The sequence below is a fragment of the Siphateles boraxobius genome, unplaced genomic scaffold (assembly GCF_051911475.1).
Source record: "Siphateles boraxobius isolate OS27281-9 unplaced genomic scaffold, OSU_SipBor_1 29, whole genome shotgun sequence".
NCBI lineage: Eukaryota > Metazoa > Chordata > Actinopteri > Cypriniformes > Leuciscidae > Siphateles > Siphateles boraxobius.
In genome coordinates, this window is record NW_027508908.1 from 14,428,272 (window position 1) to 14,451,544 (window position 23,273).

General features: G+C 35.5%; 2 protein-coding genes across 3 annotated transcripts; one reads left to right on the forward strand and one right to left on the reverse strand.

The window, feature by feature from the left end:
* The first annotated feature begins 15 nt into the window (after positions 1–15).
* Positions 16–14,273, forward strand: prmt9 (protein arginine methyltransferase 9). Of its 2 annotated transcripts, none has more exons than XM_077246654.1 (13): positions 16–243; positions 720–973; positions 1,116–1,264; positions 2,435–2,671; positions 2,779–2,946; positions 3,437–3,539; positions 4,770–4,879; positions 5,090–5,282; positions 5,985–6,168; positions 10,117–10,807; positions 10,882–11,035; positions 12,076–12,198; positions 12,677–14,273. In XM_077246654.1, the coding sequence occupies exons 2-13, from the start codon at positions 776–778 to the stop codon at positions 12,896–12,898; spliced, it is 2,532 nt and encodes an 843-aa protein (XP_077102769.1). In that variant the 5' UTR covers positions 16–243; positions 720–775; the 3' UTR covers positions 12,899–14,273. The 2 variants fall into 2 exon arrangements, with proteins under 2 accessions (XP_077102769.1, XP_077102770.1); XM_077246655.1 differs by having other exon boundaries at positions 771–973.
* Positions 13,372–23,181, reverse strand: tmem184c (transmembrane protein 184C). The gene is made up of 10 exons (XM_077246672.1): positions 22,558–23,181; positions 21,306–21,436; positions 21,149–21,185; positions 20,616–20,821; positions 19,960–20,034; positions 17,491–17,584; positions 17,063–17,175; positions 16,665–16,764; positions 16,268–16,439; positions 13,372–15,295 (listed from the first exon to the last, which is right to left on the reverse strand). The coding sequence occupies exons 1-10, from the start codon at positions 22,672–22,674 to the stop codon at positions 15,000–15,002; spliced, it is 1,341 nt and encodes a 446-aa protein (XP_077102787.1). The 5' UTR covers positions 22,675–23,181; the 3' UTR covers positions 13,372–14,999.
* Positions 23,182–23,273: the final 92 nt, after the last annotated feature.

Genomic DNA, 23,273 nt, shown 5'->3' on the forward strand with positions numbered 1-23,273 from the left:
GGAGTCAGTAAATCTTATGTGGAACTCGAAAATAGCGGATGTTGTTTCCGTCCGCCTGGTTGTACTGAACGGACCTGCATTACAGCAGCAGAGCTTCAGTAGTATTAGCTTTAATCTCGAGATAAAGCAATATAAAAATATGTTTTAAGCGCAGTTTGGGGTTTAATTACTGCGATAGGCTGGAATCGCAGAGACATTGATAAATATACAGCCCCGTGATCTCAACTGGCAAGCCTGAAGCAGGTAACGTTAACGTTAACTATAATCATAAGTCAGCCTCAACCTTTTCAATCCAAATTGTGAACGTTAAAAATAATGCTGTAAAAAGATTAAATTAATTATTGAAATCTGCATTCTAAATTGCAAAATTCTGGTTTCTTATTTCGGTGGGGGGAAACTATATTAAATTATGTTATTCTGATTTATGAAAATCTTTTCTGTTGTTACCACATCACATTTGCTAAATCTACTGAATCTACACATTTTTGGAATTAACATATTTTTCTGATTAAATATGACCGATTAATACTGCTTTACAATTAGTATTTTTTATTATATTATAGTATCACTACATGAGTAAATATAGATGCTCAAACACAGACCTGTTACATTTTACACTAAAGCATTTGCATATTTATATTTGACAATGGTGGAATTACACCCCCCCCCCCCCAAAAAAAAACAAAAACAACAACAAAACATTCGTGTCTATTTTTCAGGTTTTTCAACTTCAGCAAGTGATATTATATAGTTAGCTCTGCCATTCACAGAAAAGATGCCTAATGCCACTACAAGACCAAAGAGGACGAGGCGTCATAGACGAACCCAGAGAGAAGATGCTGCAAGAAATGAGCTGGTGTCTAGATCATTGGAAAGTGCTCAGCAGTGTCTGTTCAGTCAGGACTATGGCACTGCTTTTGTTCACTATCTTTTGGCTCTAAACCTTGCCCCAGCTCTAAGAGACTTTGCAAATGTGAGCTTGATTTTTTGTTAAATTCTTCCATGTTTCCACGCCTGAATCTGCAGAAATGTATGGTGGAATGATAAAGTTACTCAGGCTTCAGAACCTCTTTTGCAAAATGTGTAAAAAAAAAAATATTTTTTTGTATTTACAGGAGTCCTTTAGATTCACTCTGTTTAAATGGACTGATGAGCTGGACTCTATTGGACGCATCCAGGACCTCTTTGATTGCTATGAACAAGCTATGGAATTGTTTCCAGTGGATGAGGTTATAGTGAACAGCATGGGAGAGCATCTCTTCAGGTCATTTATTTATGTATTTTGTCTGTTATTTAGTAGTCTTTGTAAACTAAGAAAAGTCACATTAATCTCTTAAGGATATGTAATCATGTCTTATTGACACATATAAATGTATAATGCATACAACTTCCGTTCTGAAATATAGGCTAGGCCTGGTAATATATTTTTTAACACTTTAGAAAGAGGAGTCTCATTCCCACCAAGACTGCATTTATTTGATGAAAAATAGGCCTACACGAAAACAATAATATTGTGACATATTATTACAATTGAAAAGAACTGTTTTGTATTTTGATATATTTTAAAATGTGATGACCAAGCTGAATTTTAGGCAGTCATTACTCCAGTTTTCAGTGTCAATTGGTCCTTCAGAAATCATTCTAGGTAATACTTTATTTTAAGGTGGCGTAATTTCACGTTACTACTATAGTAATAACAGTAAATTATGAATGATTACAAGTAATTAACCCTAAACCAAACACTAACTGTAACTGTATAGTAAGTATATGTAGTTAATTAATTTTACTCCATACTTACTTGAGTAAGTACAATGTAACTATTTCACCTTAAAATAAAGTGTAACTTCATTCTAATATTGATTTGGTTCTAATATCTAATATCATCCTAATGTCTAATTGCTGATTCGGTGCTCTAGAGCCATCATTATTATAAATTGTGGAAACAGTTGTTCCACTAAATATTTTTTTCAGGCTTCTTTTTAAATAGAAATTTGATTTAGTTTATAGAGACAGAAAATTGATTAATTTATTTGGAATAAATTAATCTTTTATTTTAAAAAGATTATTTTAATCTTTTAACATAAATATTTTTGATAATATTTTTTGTGGAAACTGTGCTACATTTTAAGTTTCAGGATTGTTTGATGAAAATATTTTTTTTACAATTTAATTTGAAGAAAAAAAAATATTTCAAATAAATAAACGTTATATATATATATATATATATATATATATATATATATACATACATACATACATATAAACGTTTATTTATTTGAAATATTTTTTTTGTTGTCAAAGAAACATCCTTAAAGAATAAAAGTATTTCTTTCAGAATAATAATAAAAAAAAAAACTAAAAAAGATTTGAATGGTGGACCTTGTTGTTCATTTACAAACATTATCAATTGTTGGATTGGTTTCTTTTGTTTCAGAATGGGATTTCGGGATGAGGCTGCTGGGCATTTTTACAAAGCCCTTAAACTCCGACCAGACTTCCCAGAGGCGAAGGAGAACTTTTACCGTGTTGCAAACTGGTTGGTGGAACGTTGGCACTTCTTTATGCTCAACGACCATGGGCGGAACCACAAGTACCAGTTGGCTATTAAGAAAGCTGTTGAGGGAGGATGCAGCTCCGTTCTGGACATCGGAACTGGCACCGGCATCCTTGGGTAAGCTTTTTCAGAAACTATTACATAACAATGTTATTTAACAAACATCTGCTACAACTGATCTACAATGGTGAGTGTGGTTTGACGCTGTTCGGTTGGTATGTTAGAATGTGTGCAAAGATGGCAGGCGCTGCTGAGGTCTATGCCTGTGAGCTGTCAAAGACAATGTATGAGCTGGCATGCGAGGTGCTCTCAGCCAATGGGATGGCAGATAGCATCAAGATTGTTCACCTGAAGTCTCTGGACATGGAAATTCCAAAAGACATTCCAAATAGGTAAAGAATCTCTTTATACAGTTAACCAGATCCATATTCAGATGGTTTTAAGCTGGAAAAATAACAATCTGTGTTTTTTGCAAACATAAATATTTTTGATAATATTTTTTGTGGAAACTGTGCTACATTTTAATTTTCAGGATTGTTTGATGAAAATATTTTTTTTACAATTTAATGTGAAGAAAAAAAAATCGTACTGACCCAATTTTTTTTCCAAACTTGTAACTTTTATTAAATTGTAAATTAAATTCTAAAAATCTCATGTATTGTGTGTAAAATTATCCATTGATGAAAAGCAAATTCTGACTGACTTATTTGAATTTAAAGTAAAAAAAAAAATCCATAAATGTTTTTGGCTGCAGAGTACATTGCATTTTGTTTTTAAATGAAACTTTTCAATCATATAAACAGTTCACTATGGTACCCATTGAAGATAACAACAGTACTTGAAGATAACAAGTGTTAACCTATATTATATTCCTTTTTTTAGAGTGTCTCTGGTTGTAACAGAGACAGTAGATGCAGGGCTGTTTGGTGAGGGCATCATTGAGAGTCTGATCCATGCATGGAAGCACCTACTGTTACCTCCACCTGTATGTCACTTTCACAGTGATTTCCCTCTATGTATGCATTATTGATTGTTCTGATCAGCAAACCTACAGTGGGGTCACATGATGCCTCAAACTAAACTCTGATTACGGTTTAATCCTTTTATACAAATTACTTTATCCTGTCTGATCCAATGTTTATCAGGCCGTAGTCAGTGACTAAGAGATTTTTGTCTCTGTCTCACTTAATGGCAATCTTGGCCAAAAAAAAAAAAAAAAAAAATCAATCATACTTTGCTGTCCTAGAACTAGATTATTTCTTCTAAATCCTTACTTTAAATATGTTAAGCTTTTTCAGTATCATTATCAGAGATTTAGCCAACAGGGACACCTAGTGACTACCCAAGATACATGGATTTGTTTTAACATGTTTGTGAATCTGTTTTAAAATCATGGTACCATAACAGAGCTCAACACTAAGCCATAACAGAGCAAAACAAATTTTTTTTTTTTAATTAGCTCTTTTACTGATCCAAAAATTGATTATGGAAGCATCTCTCAATTCTGACTTTTTTCACAGAATTGCGAGATATAAACCCGCAATTGCGATAAATAAAGTGACTTTTCTGACCTGTCCCCCCTGCGAAATTAAGCATCACAACTTTTTCCTCACAATTCTTTTCTCAATTCTGAGGAAAAAAATACTTACCCTGAGAATTAGGTGTTTATATGAAGCAATTCTGAAAAAAAGTAAAAATTGCTAGTTTTTATCACACAATTCTTAGAAAATTCTCAGAATCGTGAAATGTAAAAACGCAATTGCAAAATAAAAAAGTCAGAATGGTGAGAGAAGTGGTCGTAATTACCTTTTTTTTTTGTGGCAGAACCAAGCTTCCATAATTGATACATGTTGTTACTATTACATTTTGTTTCATATATATATATATATGGTCACTCTTTAGTTTACAGTTCAATTCTCACTATTACTGTAACTATTAACTACGACTTTTGCCTTAATAAACTCCTAATTACTGCTTATTAATAGTTAGTAAGGTAGTTGTTAAGTTTAGGTATTGGGCTGGATTAAGGGATGTAGAATATAGTCATGCAGAATCAGGCATCAATATGTGCTTAATAAGTACTAATAAACAGCCAATATCCTTGTAATATGCATGCTAATAAGCAACTAGTTCATAGTGAGATTTGGACCCTAATTTCATACACTTTGGATTTAAAAGAAAAACATTCCAACTTATTATTAAATTATCTCAACAGAACTTTCGAGAACCCTTGTCCAATCCCTCACAAACGGGCCGAGTAATACCTGCCGGCGCAACTGTGTTTGGAGTCGCTGTGCAGTGCCATGAGATCCGGAGACACCACAGGTGAGTGACTAAAGCTGCTCATGCATGAATGACACGTTGAGAATGTCTAAAGTTTATATTACATTACTTTTTAAACGGTTAAAAATATAAAAACTGTTATCAAAGAAGCAGGCCCTAGAGAGTATGATCTTAGAAAGCATACAATGAACATTCAGTGACTGAATTTCTAAAAGCATCGCACATCTTAACCATCCACTCAACCCTCTGCAGGCTGTGTGTGTCTTCATTGGGAGGCTTGGATCTGTCTGTTGTAGGACAGATCTATAGTCCTGTTAGCTGTTTTGCTGATACTGAGGACAGCACAGAACCCTACACCACTGAAAGACTGAGCCGCCTTCGTGGAGGATACATTCAGCTCACACAGCCTTTCACAGCTCTGGACATAGACTTCAATAATGTGCAGGTATTGAACTCAGTCTACATGTCTACTCAGAGCCATGTGTTTAGCAGTAGGGTGTTGAACCAACATTTTCTTTTCAATAGTAAAACAAATCTCAAACAGGACACTATGTTGATGGAAGAAATTAATACTTTTATTCTGCAAGGATGCATTAAACTGATCAAACGTGACAGTAACAACACTTAAAATTTTATAAAAGAATTCAACAAATAAATGATGTTCTTCTGAACTTTCTATTCACTATAGAAACATTGAAATGGTGTCCCCAAAAAATAAAACAATAAATATGTAAATATATATATATAACACACATACTGTATATATAGTTTCTTGGGCAGCAAATTGGCATATTGGAATTATTTTGAAGGATTATGTGACACTGAAGACTGGAGTAATGATGCTGAAAATTCAGCTTTACCATCATAGGAATAAATTACACTTTAAAACATATTCAAATAGAAAACAATTATTTTAAATTGTACTCTTTTAAACTGTTATTGCTGTATTTTCGATCAAATAAATGCAGCCTGGGTGAGCATATGAGACTTGTTTCAAAAACATTTCACATTTAAAAATCTTACCTGTTGTGCAACAGAGACATGCTGTGACTGTGAGTATTAGGCAAATGGTAGAGAAACGACACAACTGAAATACCTAAAGTGACATGAGCATATTAAGAGGTCCTGAGTATTCTCTGTGTTGCAGGAGCTGGAGGGTCTTTGCTCCAGAGAGGTGATGCTTATGCGGCTGTGTGTGACACGGGATGGTATTCTTGATGCTCTGGCAGTATGGTTTCAGCTACACCTGGACCAGGACAACCACCTGTCCACTGGCCCACAGGAAGACACATGCTGGGAGCAAGCCATATATCCAGTGCAGACTCCATTCAGTAAGAACTGCTGCCTATCAATTGAAAAATATAGAGAATATTTTATAGAGGACCCTGACTCTACAGCAGTGGTTTTGAAGCCTTTTTATAATGAATATTCAGAATTATCTTCTTTAATTGGTTAAATCTTGAACTTTGAATAACATTTAGCTCTTAAAACGTCTTGGATCCTAAAATGTAATTATTCTAATTTTAATTATAATTATTTTAGTTATTTATTTTAATCTAGGCTATATCTAGGACCTTTGCATATTGTTGTGGACAATGGGCTGCCTTGGAGTGAAAAAGGTTGTGAACCACTGCTCTAGAACTAGTCGAAGTAATGAGTTTGTTAATCCATTAATGATAGGATGAGTTTGTTGATCCATTAATGATAGAAACCTTTCCTACAAGAACAGGAAGTAGTCTCACTAATTGCACATTAGCAGCAATTTACCCTTCAATATAGACCCTCTTTAGTTTATTTTGATCTTAATTTTTTTAGATAACTTAAGCTCATTTTTCAAAACAACTGCCCAGTTAGACAGGAAAAGACCATTTGGCCAACTATCCACTTGTATGCAAATTTTTTGTGGGTTATTTGAATTGAATTGATGATGCCACAAAAAAAACAAAAAAATTCTTCTGTAAAAAAAAACAGTGTCCCCCCTATTCCCGGCTAAGCAAATTCGAACGGTCTATTTCATCCAGCACAAATTTTTTTGAGTTCAATATGTATCACATGAGGTTGAGACTAATGCGTAGCTGTTTATTTGTGTATTATATTTGCATTAGATCGAGGTCTGGTTTCACAAACAGGGCTTAGATTAAGCCAGGATTAAGGTTTAGTTCAATTAGGACATTTAAGTAGGTTTTATAAACATGCCTAAGAAAACATTACTGGTGTGCATCTTGAGACAAAACAGTGGCACTGACATATTTTAAGATATGTAAGTCAAGTCATCTTCATTTATATAGCGCTTTTAACAATGTAGATTGTTTCAAAGCAGCTTTACAGAAATAAACATATAATTTAAAGTAACAGAGATTGGTTTGGTTTTATAGTGTTTCTTGATTGAATAATGATTTTTCCAGCTAAAGTTAGTTTTGATGGATTCACTTCCGTCTAAATGATAATTTGTTATTAAATTAGGGGCCGCTAAGACGACACCGTTCTCTCTATCAGACTTTAAACGTGAACCTGTGATAGACGCTGATGGCGTTCACATGCGCATTAAGAATTGATTCTATAGTTATGTGCGTTTGATCATATGTGCGCAGGTTTGTAATTCCTTACAAACCATGCCTAAACAAACTACTTGTCTTGTCTATAAATTTTGATGCAGAATTTTATTATATTTTATCACTTCGGGTAGGTATGCAAACCGAAAAATTCCACAACGCTTGATCTGTTGAGTGGTATAGGGATCCACCATAGGTAGAGGCTAGTTTGCACTTCAGCACTGCATTGTCATCAGGTCCAGGCGAAGATCCTTTTTCAGATCCGGATACGGCCTGGATCCGGGGAGGCTGCGGGAAAACCTTGGGATAAACAAAGACGCTAAAATTAGGGTAGATGCCATTTTTCTTATTATGTAACGAGTACAGCAGGATTTAAGGGAAGTGTTCCCAGTTCCGGCTGACCTAATCTATGCAGCCTAATATTGAATTATAGAAGTCTATAGTCTGTCATGTGTATGCTAGGTCATGTGTTTTTAGTCTTGATTTGAACTGACAGACTGTGTTTGCTTCCTGGACAATGTTAGGAAGATTGTTCCAAAGTTTTGGTGCTAAATAGGAAAAGGATCTACCGCCAGCAGTCGATTTTAATATTCTAGGTATTATCAACTGGCCAGAACTTTGAGATCGAAATATACATGAAGGACTATAAGGTGTTAAGAGCTCGCTCAAGTACTGCGGAGCTAAACCATTTAGTGCTTTGTAAGTAATCAGCAATATTTTAAAATTTATACGATGTTTAATAGGCAGCCAATGCAGTGTTGACAGAACCGGGCTAATATGGTCGTACTTCCTGGTTCTGGTAAGAACTCGAGCTGCTGCGTTTTGAACTAGCTGTAGTTTGTTTATTAAGCATGCAGGGCAACCACCCAGTAGAGCATTACAATAATCTAGCCTTGATGTCATGAACGCATGAACTAGTTGTTCCGCATTTGTCAATGAGAGCATATGATGTAATTTAGATATATTTTTAAGATGGAAAAATGCGGTTTTACAGATACTAGACATGTGACTTTCAAATGAAAGATTGGTATCAAAGAGCACACCCAGGTTCCTAACTGACGACGAAGACTTAACAGAGCAGCCATCAAGTGTTAGACAGTATTCTAGGTTATTATGTGTGGAAGTTTTTTGTCCAATAATTAGAATCTCTGTTTTTTCAGAATTTAGTAATAGGAAATTACTAGTCATCCAATTGTTTATATCTTTGTGATAATTTTGTGAATCGGTAAGTTTCGTTAGGTTTTGAAGAAATATACAGATGAGTATCATCAGCATAACAGTGAAAGCTAATTCCATGTTTCCTAATGATATCTCCTAAAGGTAGCATACAGAGTGAACAGCAACGGGTCCTAGTACTGAGCCTTGTGGTACGCCATACTGAACTTGTGATCGATAAGACATCTCTTCATTTACTGCTACAAACTGGTAGCGATCAGATAAATATGATTTAAACCTTGCTAGTGCAATTCCACTAATGCCAAAATAGTTTTCTAGTTTATTTAAAAGAATGTTGTGGTCAGTGGTGTCAAATGCGAGATACAGAGAGATACATATAGAGATACAACCACGAAAATCCTCGCAGATATCATTTCTTTCAAGAAAGGAACACAGTTGTGAGGATACTGCTTTTTCTAATCTTTTACAGAAAAGGTAGATTTGAGATCGGCCTGTAATTGACTAATTCTGTAGGATCAAGTTGTGGTTTTTTAACAAGCGGTTTAATCATAGCCAGCTTAAAGATTTTTGGTACGTATCCTAGAGACAAAGACGAATTAATGATAATAAGAAGAGGATCTATGACCTCTGGAAGCATCTCTTTCAGCAGCTTGGTCGGTATAGGGTCTAACATACATGTTGTTGATTTAGATGAATTAATGAGTTTGCAAAATTCTTCCTCTCCAATAGCAACAAATTAATCAAATTTTACCTCAGGGAGACTACAATGCACTGCCTGATGCAATACTGTAGTGGACGGTTGCATAGTTATAATTTTGTCCCTAATATTATCAATCTTATAAGTGAAGAAGCTCATAAAGTCATTACTGCTGTGTTTCTTGGAAACTTCTGGGCTTGAAGCTTTCTTTTTCGTTAGTTAAGCCACTTTTTCATATAAATACCTTGGATTATGTTTATTTTCTTCTAATAGGGTTGAAAAATAAGCAGATCTAGCAGCTTTTAAAGCCTCTCTGTAAAATTGTAAAGCAATCGAGCTCTCCTTCCATGAAATCCGAAATACCTCTAATTTTGTTTTCTTCCAGTTGATTTCAGATGTAAGTGCAAGTTGCTTTCAGTTATAACAGCTCAAACATCTGTTTTAGTCTGGGACTATCTTAACACTTGTCTGTGAAACCAGTGGATAGTGTTTAGTCCTATTTAGTGAAGAAGATTAAAGGTTTATCTACAGCCAGTTCTAATGTCAATAGATTTTTTAAATAATAATAGGTGTGTTCGACTTGAAGTGGCGCTGCACAGACCAATCGTTGTATGACATCAAAGTACCATGAGAGCGATTAAGGAGCAGATGGCTCCGTATGCTTTCGAATCGCTCTCACTGTACTTTGATGTCATAGACCACTTTAAGTCAAACACACCTAATGAATGGACTTTAATTCATGTTGTCCCTTATTATGAGTATTGCAAATTGTAATACTCTTGAGTTTGCTATGAATATAGCATTTGATGCTGGTATGGTGTTAAATAAATAAATAAATTCATGTCATCCCTCAGACACTGTGAAATGTGGTGATGAAATACTGGTGGAAGTTTCCTGTAAGGACTCTTATCTGAGGTTGTGCTGCATTGCTATTGTAAGAGACGGACACACATTTCAAATGGACAATGTAACTAAAGGACCTTCCAAAATTCTCAATGCAAACCCTGAGTCAGAGCTGTGCAGTGCTTTGGCTGGCCTTCAAACCACCCAGGAGAAACCTTCTCGCACTTTTATGCTAGAGTCCTCAGAGATCGCCCTCCTCAATAACACGGTGTATCATAACAGCTTCCAGAAGGCCATGAGCAAACTTTTGATTTCTCTAAAGTCGACTAGGAGGTCACAGGAGTCAGACACAGAACCTGACCCAATCTATGTGCTTGATGTCTCTGAGGGCTTTTCTGTGCTCTCCTTGATGGCAGCCCAGTTAGACTCCGATTCAAGTGAAGATAAACAAAGCAGCTCTAGATGGGTTCAAGCCTACAGCTCAGTTGAGAAGGAGCATCACCAGACTATGCTGAGACTGCTGGCCAAAGAAAATGGTGTGCTTGAAAGTGCACTAGAGTTCTGGTTGAGTCACGTAGAGGACGATTCTGCAGTTCTTCAGCGGCCATCCATCGAGAAGCTCTGGAGCGCCATCATACTAGACTGCATAGAGACCTGCGGCCTTATTAGACAGAAACTGTTGGAGAAAGCAACGTTAGCTAGGTAAGAGTGTAAAGCATATTATGGTTCGTTATTTTCTTTAGGTCGACTGACAGTTCTTCTTGTAAACATTTCAGGTGCTTGTTGGAGGACGGTGGACAGATTTTTCCAGAGCGCATTGTGATCCACGGTATGCTTGTTGAGTCAGACACGCTGCTTCTGGAAAGCGCCGTTCAGGGAACAGAGCCGACTCTTGGGTTCAACATCGCTCCATTCATCAATCAATTCACAGTAGGTTTTTTTAATAGCTCTGTGAATACTGTGCTCACTATTCATCTCTTGTCTTTGTGTATGAGGTCCTATCTGAAATGTTCTCTGGTATTTTGACGTTCAATGCAATGCAGACTTTGTTTACACTGCAACCAAATCTTATTTATTATACAAATCTAATTTACAAACCAAGTGTGTATATATATATGTATATATATGTATATGTTTCCATAGTAATTTGTAAATACTTTATTTAAAACTTAAAGGAGAGGGTGAAAATGGAAATATTGGCGTTGCTCATCTCCTTCATAACATCTTGTCTTTGTGCGGAATTTGAAGTGCATGACATAAGCATCAGATTCATTAATTATTAATCATAATATTTTATTAATTATTTCATATTCAGTTTTGCCATCACAGAAATGCATTACATTTTAAAATATATTCAAGTAGAATCGTTATTTTAAACTAATACAAATATTTCACAATTGTTGTTTACAATTATTTTTCACAATTATATTGATTTGTTTTACTGTCAAACAAATGCAGCCTTGGTACTCATAAGAGACTTATTTCAAAAATACCAATACCAAAAATGCCTGTAGCCCATGACTGTCCCCAATTGTGTAATGTTTGCTCGATTTGACTTTGACCTGCAAACTCAAGCGCACATTCTAGTGCAGATGCCAAAATGGGGTCTTTGTTTTTTGGGTTTTTTTAGGTTTTATTGAATTAATTCTCAGTGTACATGTTAAATTTGGCACCAAAATGACCAGACACAACCCTGCTTTGTGGTTTATTGTAAAGCTGATTATTGGAATATTGTCCAATCAGTGCCATACTTCCCGAACAGAAACAACATGTTTATGTCATACAATTAGTGAGATATGAAAGATTATTAGCTTATCAAAGATCACATTTTCCATTTCATGCCCTATTGTATTAAAGCTGTGTATGGACTGGGGTGTTCTGATAATTAAGGACTGTGAGAAATAATGTACATGATGTGGTTTTCTGTAAATTTGATAAAATGTCTCTGTAATGTGCGTTTTCTCCCTCAGGTACCTGTTCATATGTTTTTGGACCTGTCCACCCTTGAATGTACACATCTTAGTGAACCAGTAGAACTCTTCACACTAGACCTCATGAACAACACTGCCAATTACACCGACAAAGAAGTCAAAGTGAGTTTTTGGTTCTAGTTCTTTTGGGTTCCGTCTATTAGAGTTGTTATTTTTAACTGAAATAATTTGTATTAATTGAAATAAAATAAAATATGAACTATTGGATGTAAGAAAATTACTAAAACTAAAATGAAAACTGGAAAAAAAAATATCATTGTGATTTATGGATAAAGATCTTTAAAAATATATTTTTACTCAAAATGTATACCAGATTAAACATTTTAGAGCTTGGCCGAGCTTTAAAAAAGAAAAAGGCATTTTCATTTTTTTAAATTAAGTCTAGAAACCCTGTATCTTCAGAAGAATCAAACAGTTGTTGAGGGGGTGATTAAAACAAGAAACATATTGATACTTGTTTGTTTTAGATTATTTTAAAACTAATTTGTTTTTATTTGTATCTAATTGTAAGTAATTTTAAGTCCCCCTAATGGCCCATGAATTTCTATTAAGGTGCCTTTTATTCTTTTTCATTTGTTAGGTGCAGGTGAGCACCTCAGGCAAGGTGACTGCCATTCCCTTCTGGTACCAGATCCATCTGGACTCTGAGCAGAGCGTCAGCACCTTCAGTGAGGACTCTCACTGGAAGCAGGCGGCGGTGGTCCTCCAGCAACCCCTGGCGGTCAGCAGAGGAGAGTGGGTCCGCCTCAGCATACGGCTCCACAAGAGCAGCATATCTATTACAGCTGTTAAACAGGAATAGGGTGGCTGATGATATCATGTGACCAGTGACTCATGATGGGAGGGATTCTGTACCGATATATAGTTTAACATACTCCAAAATCTGCTGCTAATGGGCAATTATTTAATTGCAGCAGAACACATTTTACTATAAAACAATTTCACCATGACAGTGTGACTTGATTCTTATAGGTATGTTTAAAAGGAAAGTTCACCCAAAAATGAAAATTATTTGAAATAATTTACTCTCCCTCATGTTGTTCCAAACAGGTATGACTTTCTTACTTATGTGGAACAAAAGATATTTTGGGAAATGTCTCAGCGTTTTTTTCTGTTGAATAGAACTATTTGGTTACCAATATTCTTCAAAATATCTAATATAGGTACACATAAGAAAGTAAGTCATAAGGGAATGGAATGACATGGGAGTTAGTAAATGGCAATTTCTGGGTAAAGTATCCCTCTGGAATGGGATTTAAGCAGAAATACTCAATACACATTTCCATGTGAAGTTTAATTATTTGTGACAACGACTGTTAGATAAGGCAATGCAACAGCAGTACAAACCATTGCAGAATATGCATCTCTCTGAATGAAACGGAGACACATGACAGTTCATAAAAACAATTAAATGGGATATCCCACGGGTCCACAGCTGTAATGATAAAACCATCTGCCTGTGCTGTTATGCTATATATATATATATGACATTTATAGCTCATGTGCAGCTAATGTAGTGTACTAACAGACTATTGACACCCAATATTAACAAAGAAAAATTATTTCTTAAAGAGAAGATTCCCCCTAAAATGAAAATTCTGTCATCACTTACTCACCTCTATGTCATTTCAAACCCATAAAACCTTTGTTCATCTTCAAAACACAAGTGAATATATTTTTAAAGAAACTTTCATTGTCCCTGCATTGAAAGTCCACGTAACCAAAAATGTTGACACTTCAAAAAGTTCATTAAAACAATGTCAATGTAATCCATGTGTCTTATGAAGAGACACAGTAGCTTTATATTATCAGCAGATTTAATTTAGACTTTTATTCACATTAACATTAATCGATGCACATACATAGAACACATCAAATATGGTAAACAAGCTCAAATGCATGTGCTTGACGTGAGGAAAAAAAAACAATTGTGAAAGAATTCAATGATGAAAGAAAGTGACATGAGAGAGAGTAAATTTTGACAGAATTTTAATTTTTAGTCAAACTGTCCATTTAATAGCAACAGGACACCTTTGGCTGATATTTAAACATTGCATCATTCCCCGAGGTGAGCTTAAAAAGTCAATATTCAACACTTTTCAAAGTGAGGTTTTAAACAATTTTCTTTGTCTAGCCATTAATACAACCAAAAATAAAATGTATATTTTTTTTGTTTCTAATTACTAATTTCTGACTAAATGACATGTGCATTTATGTTTTAATACAATTGCATGAAGCTGTTTAGAAGGCAAGTAGTCCAAGAGAAGTTGCTAATCTCTGAAGCGAACTGAGCAAAGATATGAGTGTTTCAGTACTTTGTGCTTAAAAGCCGATATACAGTCAAAACTGTACTTGCTTTAACGCATGCATATATTCTGAACCATCGTGTTCCAAATCTTAATGGCATCCTGGCAATTTCATATTACTGTCCATGATCAAGGTGCTGCTCCTAAAAAAAATAGATTAAAAAAAGTATTTGGATTAACAAAAAATGATTTAGTGAAAGTAACACTAATGATAAAAAAATTTAACAATGACTTGCTAACAAAATCCAGGAGAACGTCAACAAAATTGTGAAGTAGCATTATCAATAAGTAAACATTCATAAAGCTGTCTTAAAAGAACCATTAACTGATTATTAAAATTTAAAACTGGTATTGGGGAATTACTGTGCTTGACTTAAAGGTCAGTTTATAATATGGTCATGTTTCCAGCAAAGTAATTGCAAAACGGAGATAAAAACAGCGGACCAACGCTGCCCAAGTCCTTTATATATGTTCTTCCTACCAAAGATTCACCGAGCCTTTGAACACATATTAGCCACAGGTATCCAGTAGTTACCAGAGTTAACGGTAGCTAGATTGATTGATGTGCTTTAAATATAAAAGCTTTGGTAGCTGATGCTAAGTAATCTCTGGATAGTCTGAACACTGTTGGTCTGTACATTCGCCAGATATCACAGTTGGCGGGATGTCATCCACATCTCCTTCCCATGGTACACGGCCAAGGTTTGCAGGAGCAGAGATGGAGTGAGGGGTTAAGGTGTGACCCATGCCCTGGTAACGGCCCTTGGGGGATGGAGGGGTGGAAGACGATTCAACTGGATCCTGAGCTCCAGCTGACAGCAGTCCCGTGTTCTCGTCCTGGCAAACCTCATCACCAAAATATGTTTTCCTTGGCCGACCCATGACAGTTCTTCCTGAAGTAATAAAACAAAGCACATACATATGACGCATAACTGTTTTAATAGGGCCAGCTATTGACACAGGTTTCACCAAACGATTCGATTCTGATTACGATTCTCAAGCTTTTGATTTGATTTAATTTGAATTGATATCGACTAGTTTGTATATATGTATCAGGAACAGTACAGAAAATAATATGCTGTAACTATTCAGGGAAACCTTTATATTATACCGAGGTTAAAATTAACAAGTCCAAAACTAATAAATTAAATTGCTATTTATTTTCAGCTATATCAACACTCAAACTAACTAAGGAGATATGGACATTGAATAGCTTTCCTGAGGTAAATGTTATTGTTACACGTTACAGTCTTTCTGCAGTTGAAAAACTGACTGAGCGATTAAATGAGACATATGCATTTCAGGAAGTTGTACTGTTTCTTTCATAATTCCTTCTAATGTTGAAGTATATTTCATTTGCATTTAGCAGACGGACGCTTTTATCCACAGTGACTTACAGAAGAATAACAAAGCATTCATCATAAAGCCAACAATCGTCGTAAAATATTTCATGCTATAACTAGTGGTAATAAGGAATCATCAGTTCAGATGTCCTCCATGTTGCCTCTTGAACCAAGACAGCTACAGCAATCGGTCAAAACACTAAAATAACACTGTCAACAATGCCTATTCTGTGTTCAGAAACTCAGACCATACCAATTAAAGGTAATAATGTAGAATTATTCCTGGCTGTGCAATACAGAGCTCCAGGAAATTATATGTCGATGCATTTGCATTCTCTTGCAAATGTTTTGAGTTCCCCTGAGATAGTTTGGAAGAAAGCTAAAGTTTTTTTTTTTTTTTTTTTTTTTCAGAAGGACAGATAGACAGAAGCATTTTGTAAAAATCTTTTTTTTTTTTACCAAAAAAGGCTTCTAGACCCTCTGACCATACAACGCTAATAAGAAAAGACTGTAGTGACTCACCGACATTGCGCACTTGTTCTGAGATGTCAGCCCGTATGTCTGAGATATCCCACATGGCCAGGAAGGAATCAAAGCAGGAACCTTCCTCTGCTTCCTGTATGTAGGGTTTGTAAGTGAAGCTGAAGTGATGGGCAATGGCTGCCAAAAACATTTCCACACAGATGATGAAGTCCTATGAGAACAGAGAATCACAGACTCTTAATCTTGAAGGTTACTTCCACTCGTGCAACTAGAAGTTCATTAGTGGCCCTACAGCAGCAATGGTACATGGAAAGCCAGTCAAAGACAATTTATATGAATATTTTAAAAATCAGCGTCTCACTAGCTGATTTCCAGTGGTAAGTCCCAAGTATTGTTACAAAAAAAGTAGTTTAGTGCTCAGACCAAAGTACCACACCTGCAATCCAGTGGCTACAGCCTCCACACTCTTCCACTCCCAGGTGTGAGATTCTGAGATCACACCAACCTTCACTAAAAGCGCAATGACCACAGCTTGCCTAGGACAGATAAAACAACTGAATTAAATAAAACATTACATGGTGACAAAATCAATATCCATCCATCATAAATTATATTGGCTTCATGAGATTAACCAATAGATGTTTATAATAATTCTGCCAGCAATGACCATTAACTGCCATGACTCTAGTTGTGCAGGGATGGTAGTTGCTATATAGTGTATCCTAGAAAAGTTCTAGAAAACTACTGAATAACAAAGGAACTAAACATGATTATAACAGTCATCACTGCAAGTAGATCAGAATTGTTATGTGCGATGTGTAGAGAACAGTTTACCAGAATGACACAAAAACCACCAGCTTGACACAGAGGAATTTGCCCACAGGTTTTATGGGACTCAGCTCTTCTCTCAGAGCCTTGTAAAACAGCACAAGACAGTACATGGCAAACTGAAGAGAGAAAACAAGTGCACCATTAGCACAATACCATTAGGTTTTGCTATCAATAATTATTCACTGTTGTTGCATCAAGTTCCTTAAGCTTTTAATATTTATGAGCTGCATGAACACAAATGAAAGGCTGTCTGTTTTGTTTTACTGTTGATTAAAAAAATCAATAAGATGTCTCTGTAAATAAGGCTTTGGTTACATTGTATCTTCCTTTTACTGCTGCTTGGCTCCAGGTGTAACTGTAGACTCGTTCCATGACATAAGTTCACTTGACAGACTTGCATAATATTCAGTGGGAACAAAACAGGTACTTACGAGCTGAGAGAGATTGTTGACAATAACCAGATATGTCCAGGCATTTTTTGAACTGAAGTTGCCTTCATCATAGACACCACAAAGCTGACAAATCCTAATTTGGTAGGTGAGAAAGGACATAGAAATTACTGACAAACAACTAAACCTTTATTTTAGGGATGCTCCGATCGATCGGCAAGAGATCGGTATCGGCCGAATTTCACATTTTATGACTCGATCGGTACTCAGTAAACTTGGCCGATCTCACAAACCGATCACAATTTGATGACGTCAAAACGTGAGAAGGTAGGCTACATGATGCGTGGGGACTTAACTGATTTGGCAGTCATGTCATCACCGGTGTGGAATTACTATGATGTGTCGAGAAACAGCTATTTGCCATGTATGTTTCAAAGGAATCTCATGTGTAGGAGCATCTTCCTCCAGAGAGTTCGCCTTCTGAAGAGTAGCTTCGCTCTGTCCACACAGCGCCGCTTGCTCAGAACGCCCGCAGTGACGCGCTGGTTAGGAAATATGTGAAATAAATTGGGCTGCCCCTGCACAACTAAAGTTTTCTAGTTGACAAGTAGTAGTTCATTTAAGCCATTAGTCTAATCGCATATTTATATTAATTTAATTACTTAAATATATATATATATATATATATGAGAGAAAATACTAAACCATAATGAGTGTTATCGTAATATTGTGTATATTCCGCATATCAAGCGCATGCATAAAGCTTGCCACAAAGAACCGGCAAAAGTAATGTTTAAGCAGCATTATACATTTTAGTGTTTTCTGGCTGCAAAGATACAGTTGGAGATGTTGACGCCATCTTCGCATGTAGTGAACGCGCCCATAGAGAGAAATGCACACTTCATACGGATTAGACTATAGAGTACACCATTTCTTATCGATTTGAATGTTTTTTTTTTTAAAGCATTTCAAGCTTTCTATATGTTCTCAGGTCTGTGAGGCAAGTCATTTATACGCTGAGTTTCGGTGAGAGACGCGCTCCAGTTCACACACGGGCGCCTCCGTATCCTATATTGTCTGCTATATTACGCTTTTTTATTTATTAAATCCAGTCAATTGGTTGATGAAACATAGATTGAAATTAAGATACAATTTTTACAAAACGAAATTCACTTTAAAGAATGGCTTTCTACAAAACAAAACTTAATTAAGTGGTCAAAATCATGTCTGACCCATTCCAAATGTCTCCTGATATATTGGGCATCTTATGATCTTATTTTACTCATCTCATGCGGTTCCTTTTTCAAATAATCCCCATAGATGAAATAAAAAAAGAACATTATATTATATAAAACAAATATGAAATGTATATTTACGTTTTTAAGTTATATTTAAAGGTCAGACCACTCCGCTTTTCTCACTTGTGTGGCCTATACATGCATCTGTGCGTGCATATGGGGGAGGGTGCGATTTTCGAATATTAATTTTGCTTGAAATGCCCATCCCTTCTAATGAGTAGCATCAAACTACTCCAATTTGGTCTTTTAGGAATTTAAATTATTTATTTATTTATTTAATTTTTGTCCTGCTCAGACTTGTATTGGACAAGGTTTAAGTTACATCAGACTTCTCCATTTTAGGTGATTAAATATTTATGTTGTCCTTCAAAGTTTACTATTGGACAATGTTTAATTTAACCTTGTGGGCTGCATCAGACTGCTCCATTTTGTTTGTATTTATCTTTGTCTTATATTAAGTATATTAAGCAACGGTATCGGGATCGGTATCGGCCGATCACCATGACAAGAAATTGGCTATCGGTATCGGCTGCAAAAATCCTGATCGGAGCATCCCTACTTTATTTTGAACTGTTACATGCTCAATTTAAGAATACATTTCAAAATAGAGTCTATAAGAGGGTGTAATTTTAGTACCAGGAAACTAAATAAAGTTTTGTGTTTAAAAGTATCAGAGCACAGAAACATATGGAACCATTAATGTTAACTAAAAGGGTTTGTTGATCAACTTTCACTAACAGAAATTACGCTACCGTTCCAATGTTTGGGGTCAGAAAATAAATTAATACTTTTATTCAGAAAGGATGATCAAAAGTGACAGTAAAAATACATTTATAAAATATTTCTATTTTAAATAAATACAGTTTTTTTAAACGATTTATCAAAGATTATGGGGATAAAAAATGTCTCACAGCTTCCACATAAATATTGAGGAGCACAACCTTTTCCAACATTGATAATAATAAGAAATGGTACTTGGGCACTAAATGAGCTTATTAGAATGATTTCTGACATTGAAGACTGGAGAAATGGCTGCTGAAAATTCAGCTTAGCCATTACAAAAAATCAATTCCCTTTTTTATCAAATAAATGCAGATTTAATGAGCATAACAGACTATTTTTCAAAAACATAAAAAAATGACTCCAAACTTGTGAACGATAGTGCATATATTGTGTCTCTTTGTGGTGTAAAACCTAATACAGTAACACTTACAAAGCAATGATTGTGGTGACAGGTCTCACAACTGTGTACTGCAGAACTCCCAGTTTGCATCTCAGCAAAAGCACTCTGTTAAGAAAAAAAATAGTTAGGTAAATGTTCTGTTCTTAATAAAAAAAGAGGGAAATAGAGAAAATATTGGTATGGTATACTGTAAATAAATGTTTAAAAAGGTATAATGTTTAAAAAAAGTATTGGTAAGGTATACAAAAATAAATGTGCATAAAACACTTCAAGATAGCAGGCACATAACAGAGCTTCACTGTCCTCTGAAGCAGTACACAAACATATTTTTTCAGTTTAAAAAAACTCACACATTTCCACCACTGCCTAACGTAAATTTAAAAGTTGCTGCTGTCAGCGGCAATAGCTAAAGCCAGCCAACAACCACAAGAAAGTGTTCAACCTGCAAGCAATTTAGAAAAATCCCTTTCTGCTGTATCTAAACTTTTATTTTCCATCCTGCACTTTGAAGAAGGCTCCAAAGGATAAGATGGTAAACAGGTAATAGAGGCTCTCAACATAAGAGCCTACGCTAACATCTTGACTTTCTCCTTTAGTAATATTAACAACAGATATGCATTAAATACCACATCCTGCCTCAAGTTATCCCACTCTTATATCATAACTGTGTTTATGCAAACACTCACTCTCCCATGGGCCACGGTGGGCAGCAGCAAAGAGGAGGGAGATGTTTTTGTTGCTCCTGCACCTCCAGCATCAGCACCAGACTGGGATACTGGTTCCCCAGATAGTTGAGAAGGAAGATCATGAAGTTGTAGATAACATAGGCCTCATAGCACTCTCTACATGTGTCTACATAGATGGCAATGCTGGGATACTTCAACGCAATCCACTGTGAAAACAGAGGAAGGGACCAACGGCATTAGAATAAAGGGATTCCATATATAGAACACAGACTAATGACATCCTGCTGCTCAAAAAAGATTAGATGCACATGAGTTTGGTCAAATTAGTTTCTGTTCCAAACTCTTTAAGTAATCTAAGTCATGAGCATCTGCACAATCAGGCATCACATTAACTCGTTATCAAACAGAAAAAAAGGCCAGCATTCAAGAAACATCTTCAAGGCAATCTAAGTTGGATAGCAAACATCAAAGAAGCCATTTGCGATTCAAATATCAACTTTTTAGCAGCCATAAGCTGATCACATGATACTCACGCTATCCAGGCTGTATATAGGAACCATCCATAATATTCTAAAAATGGAAAAATTAATAAGTGAGAAAGAAAAAGAACAATTGCACAGGAAATAATGTCCTATACAATACTGCATGAATTAAACTAGCTGCAAAGTAATATTATCTATACATCAATACCTGATAATGGGTTTTTGTAGCTCAGGTTGGGTGTAGTGTACTAGATGCTGCAGTATCCCCCACAGTGAGATGGGTATAGTCATGAACACGAATAACCCAGCGATGAACCATGCCTTATTTTGAATACCAACCTATGTGATTACAAAGAAAGAATACAGCCACTGTGAAAACCAGACATTGTCAAAATGATCAAAACTTAAAAATGTGTGCGTGTATATATATATATATATATATACACACACACTCATAATATATATATATATATATATATATATATATATATATATATATATATATATATATATATGGGCCTTTTTGACCCAGAGTTATTTTAGTACTATTAATATATACTTACATTATTTATATTTTAAACTAGCTTTTATTATCAAAATTTCATTTATAATTAGATTTTTAGTAATTTTTTTATGTACTTTTGTCATTTTTATAAGCTTTTTTAATGTCTATTTAGCTTTAACTTATTTTATCTCAGTTTTTAAAAGTACAGTTTTACTTTTTCAATGAAAAGGCTTAAGTCTAGTCCCAGACTAAAATGCATGTTTGAGCTGTTTTAACGGAACACAACTTAAGCTTTCATATCTTAAAATATGTCAGTGCCACACTGCCACTGTTTTGTCTGAAGATGCACACTAGTAATGTTTTATTTCTAAGGCATGTTTATAAAAGCTACTTAAATGTCCAAATTGAACTAAGGCCTAATCCTGGCTTAATCTAAACTGTGTTTGTGAAACTAAGCCATAGTTTTAATAATTTTAGCATTTCAATCTCATTTATTTTTTTTCAGTTAGTTGGCAAGACAACATTTTCATTTTTTGTTTTGGGGGGGTTTAGCGCAAGTTTTCATGCAACATTTATATTTTATTTTAGCTTAATTTAAATGAACAGAAATAATTTGTAATAGTTTTAGTTCAGATGACAGCAACTCTAAATCAACATACATGCATCACTGCCAAATTGTCTATATATTGTAATCATTATGATCACAAATAAAGAAACATGCATTGTCTATAACAAAACACTTTGGGACCAGATAAAAATCAAACGTACAGGTTCTTTAGACCCATTATACCACAATAAAGAGTCCACATGTATTATTTATTAATGGTTTCCATTGTAGGCCAAATTAGATTCATTGGTTACATGTGAAGTTTCTTAAAACAACAGCATTATAGACACAGTCTTCACAGTCAGCTGCTAAGTGTTTAATGTGTGTAGTTATAAAAAGACTTCTGACCCCTGATTTTTGTAGTTCCCATATACAGAGTGGCAGGACAGCCAGAAGGAGCAGAATGTACAGCAGCACCACGAGAGGCCGAATCCACCTCCTCCAGTTCCCGCATGTGCACGGCATCTTTCCAACGGACACTAACCTCTTACATTACACTCCAATGGAGTTTGACACAGAGACATGTAAAGTTGCAGATACAAACTGAGTTAAGCTGTTGGCAGTTCTACTGCTGTGGCTTGGTTTAGAACGCATATGACTGGAATCGACACAAACGTTACAGAGACCTAGACGAATCATGTGTTCAGCGAGTCAAATAATCAGCTGATTCCTCCCGATGCTTTCCGCCGCTCCCAAATACATTAAAGGCACTGCTTACTAGTTTCAAGAGCCGCTCGCAATCGCGTCCGTTATAAAGTCAGCGCGCAATCATATTAATTCTCTTTTTGCTGAAGTCATGTCATAAAAGCCATATATACGTTTACAGACTTCAAAGCATGTCATTAAAGACATATATAAGTTTACAGACTTCAAAAAAATAAGAAGTGAACGCGAGCGACAAGTTAATAAACAAAGCTGGTCGGACCTTCCTGTTGATTTTGTCGTCACTGCAGGTTCGTTCTTCGCTTGTTTAACGAGACATTTTTATTATTTAGCGCCACCACTCGGATGGGAGAACAGCCAAATCATCCGGCGTGCACTCTGCAAAAACAATATTCGCCGCT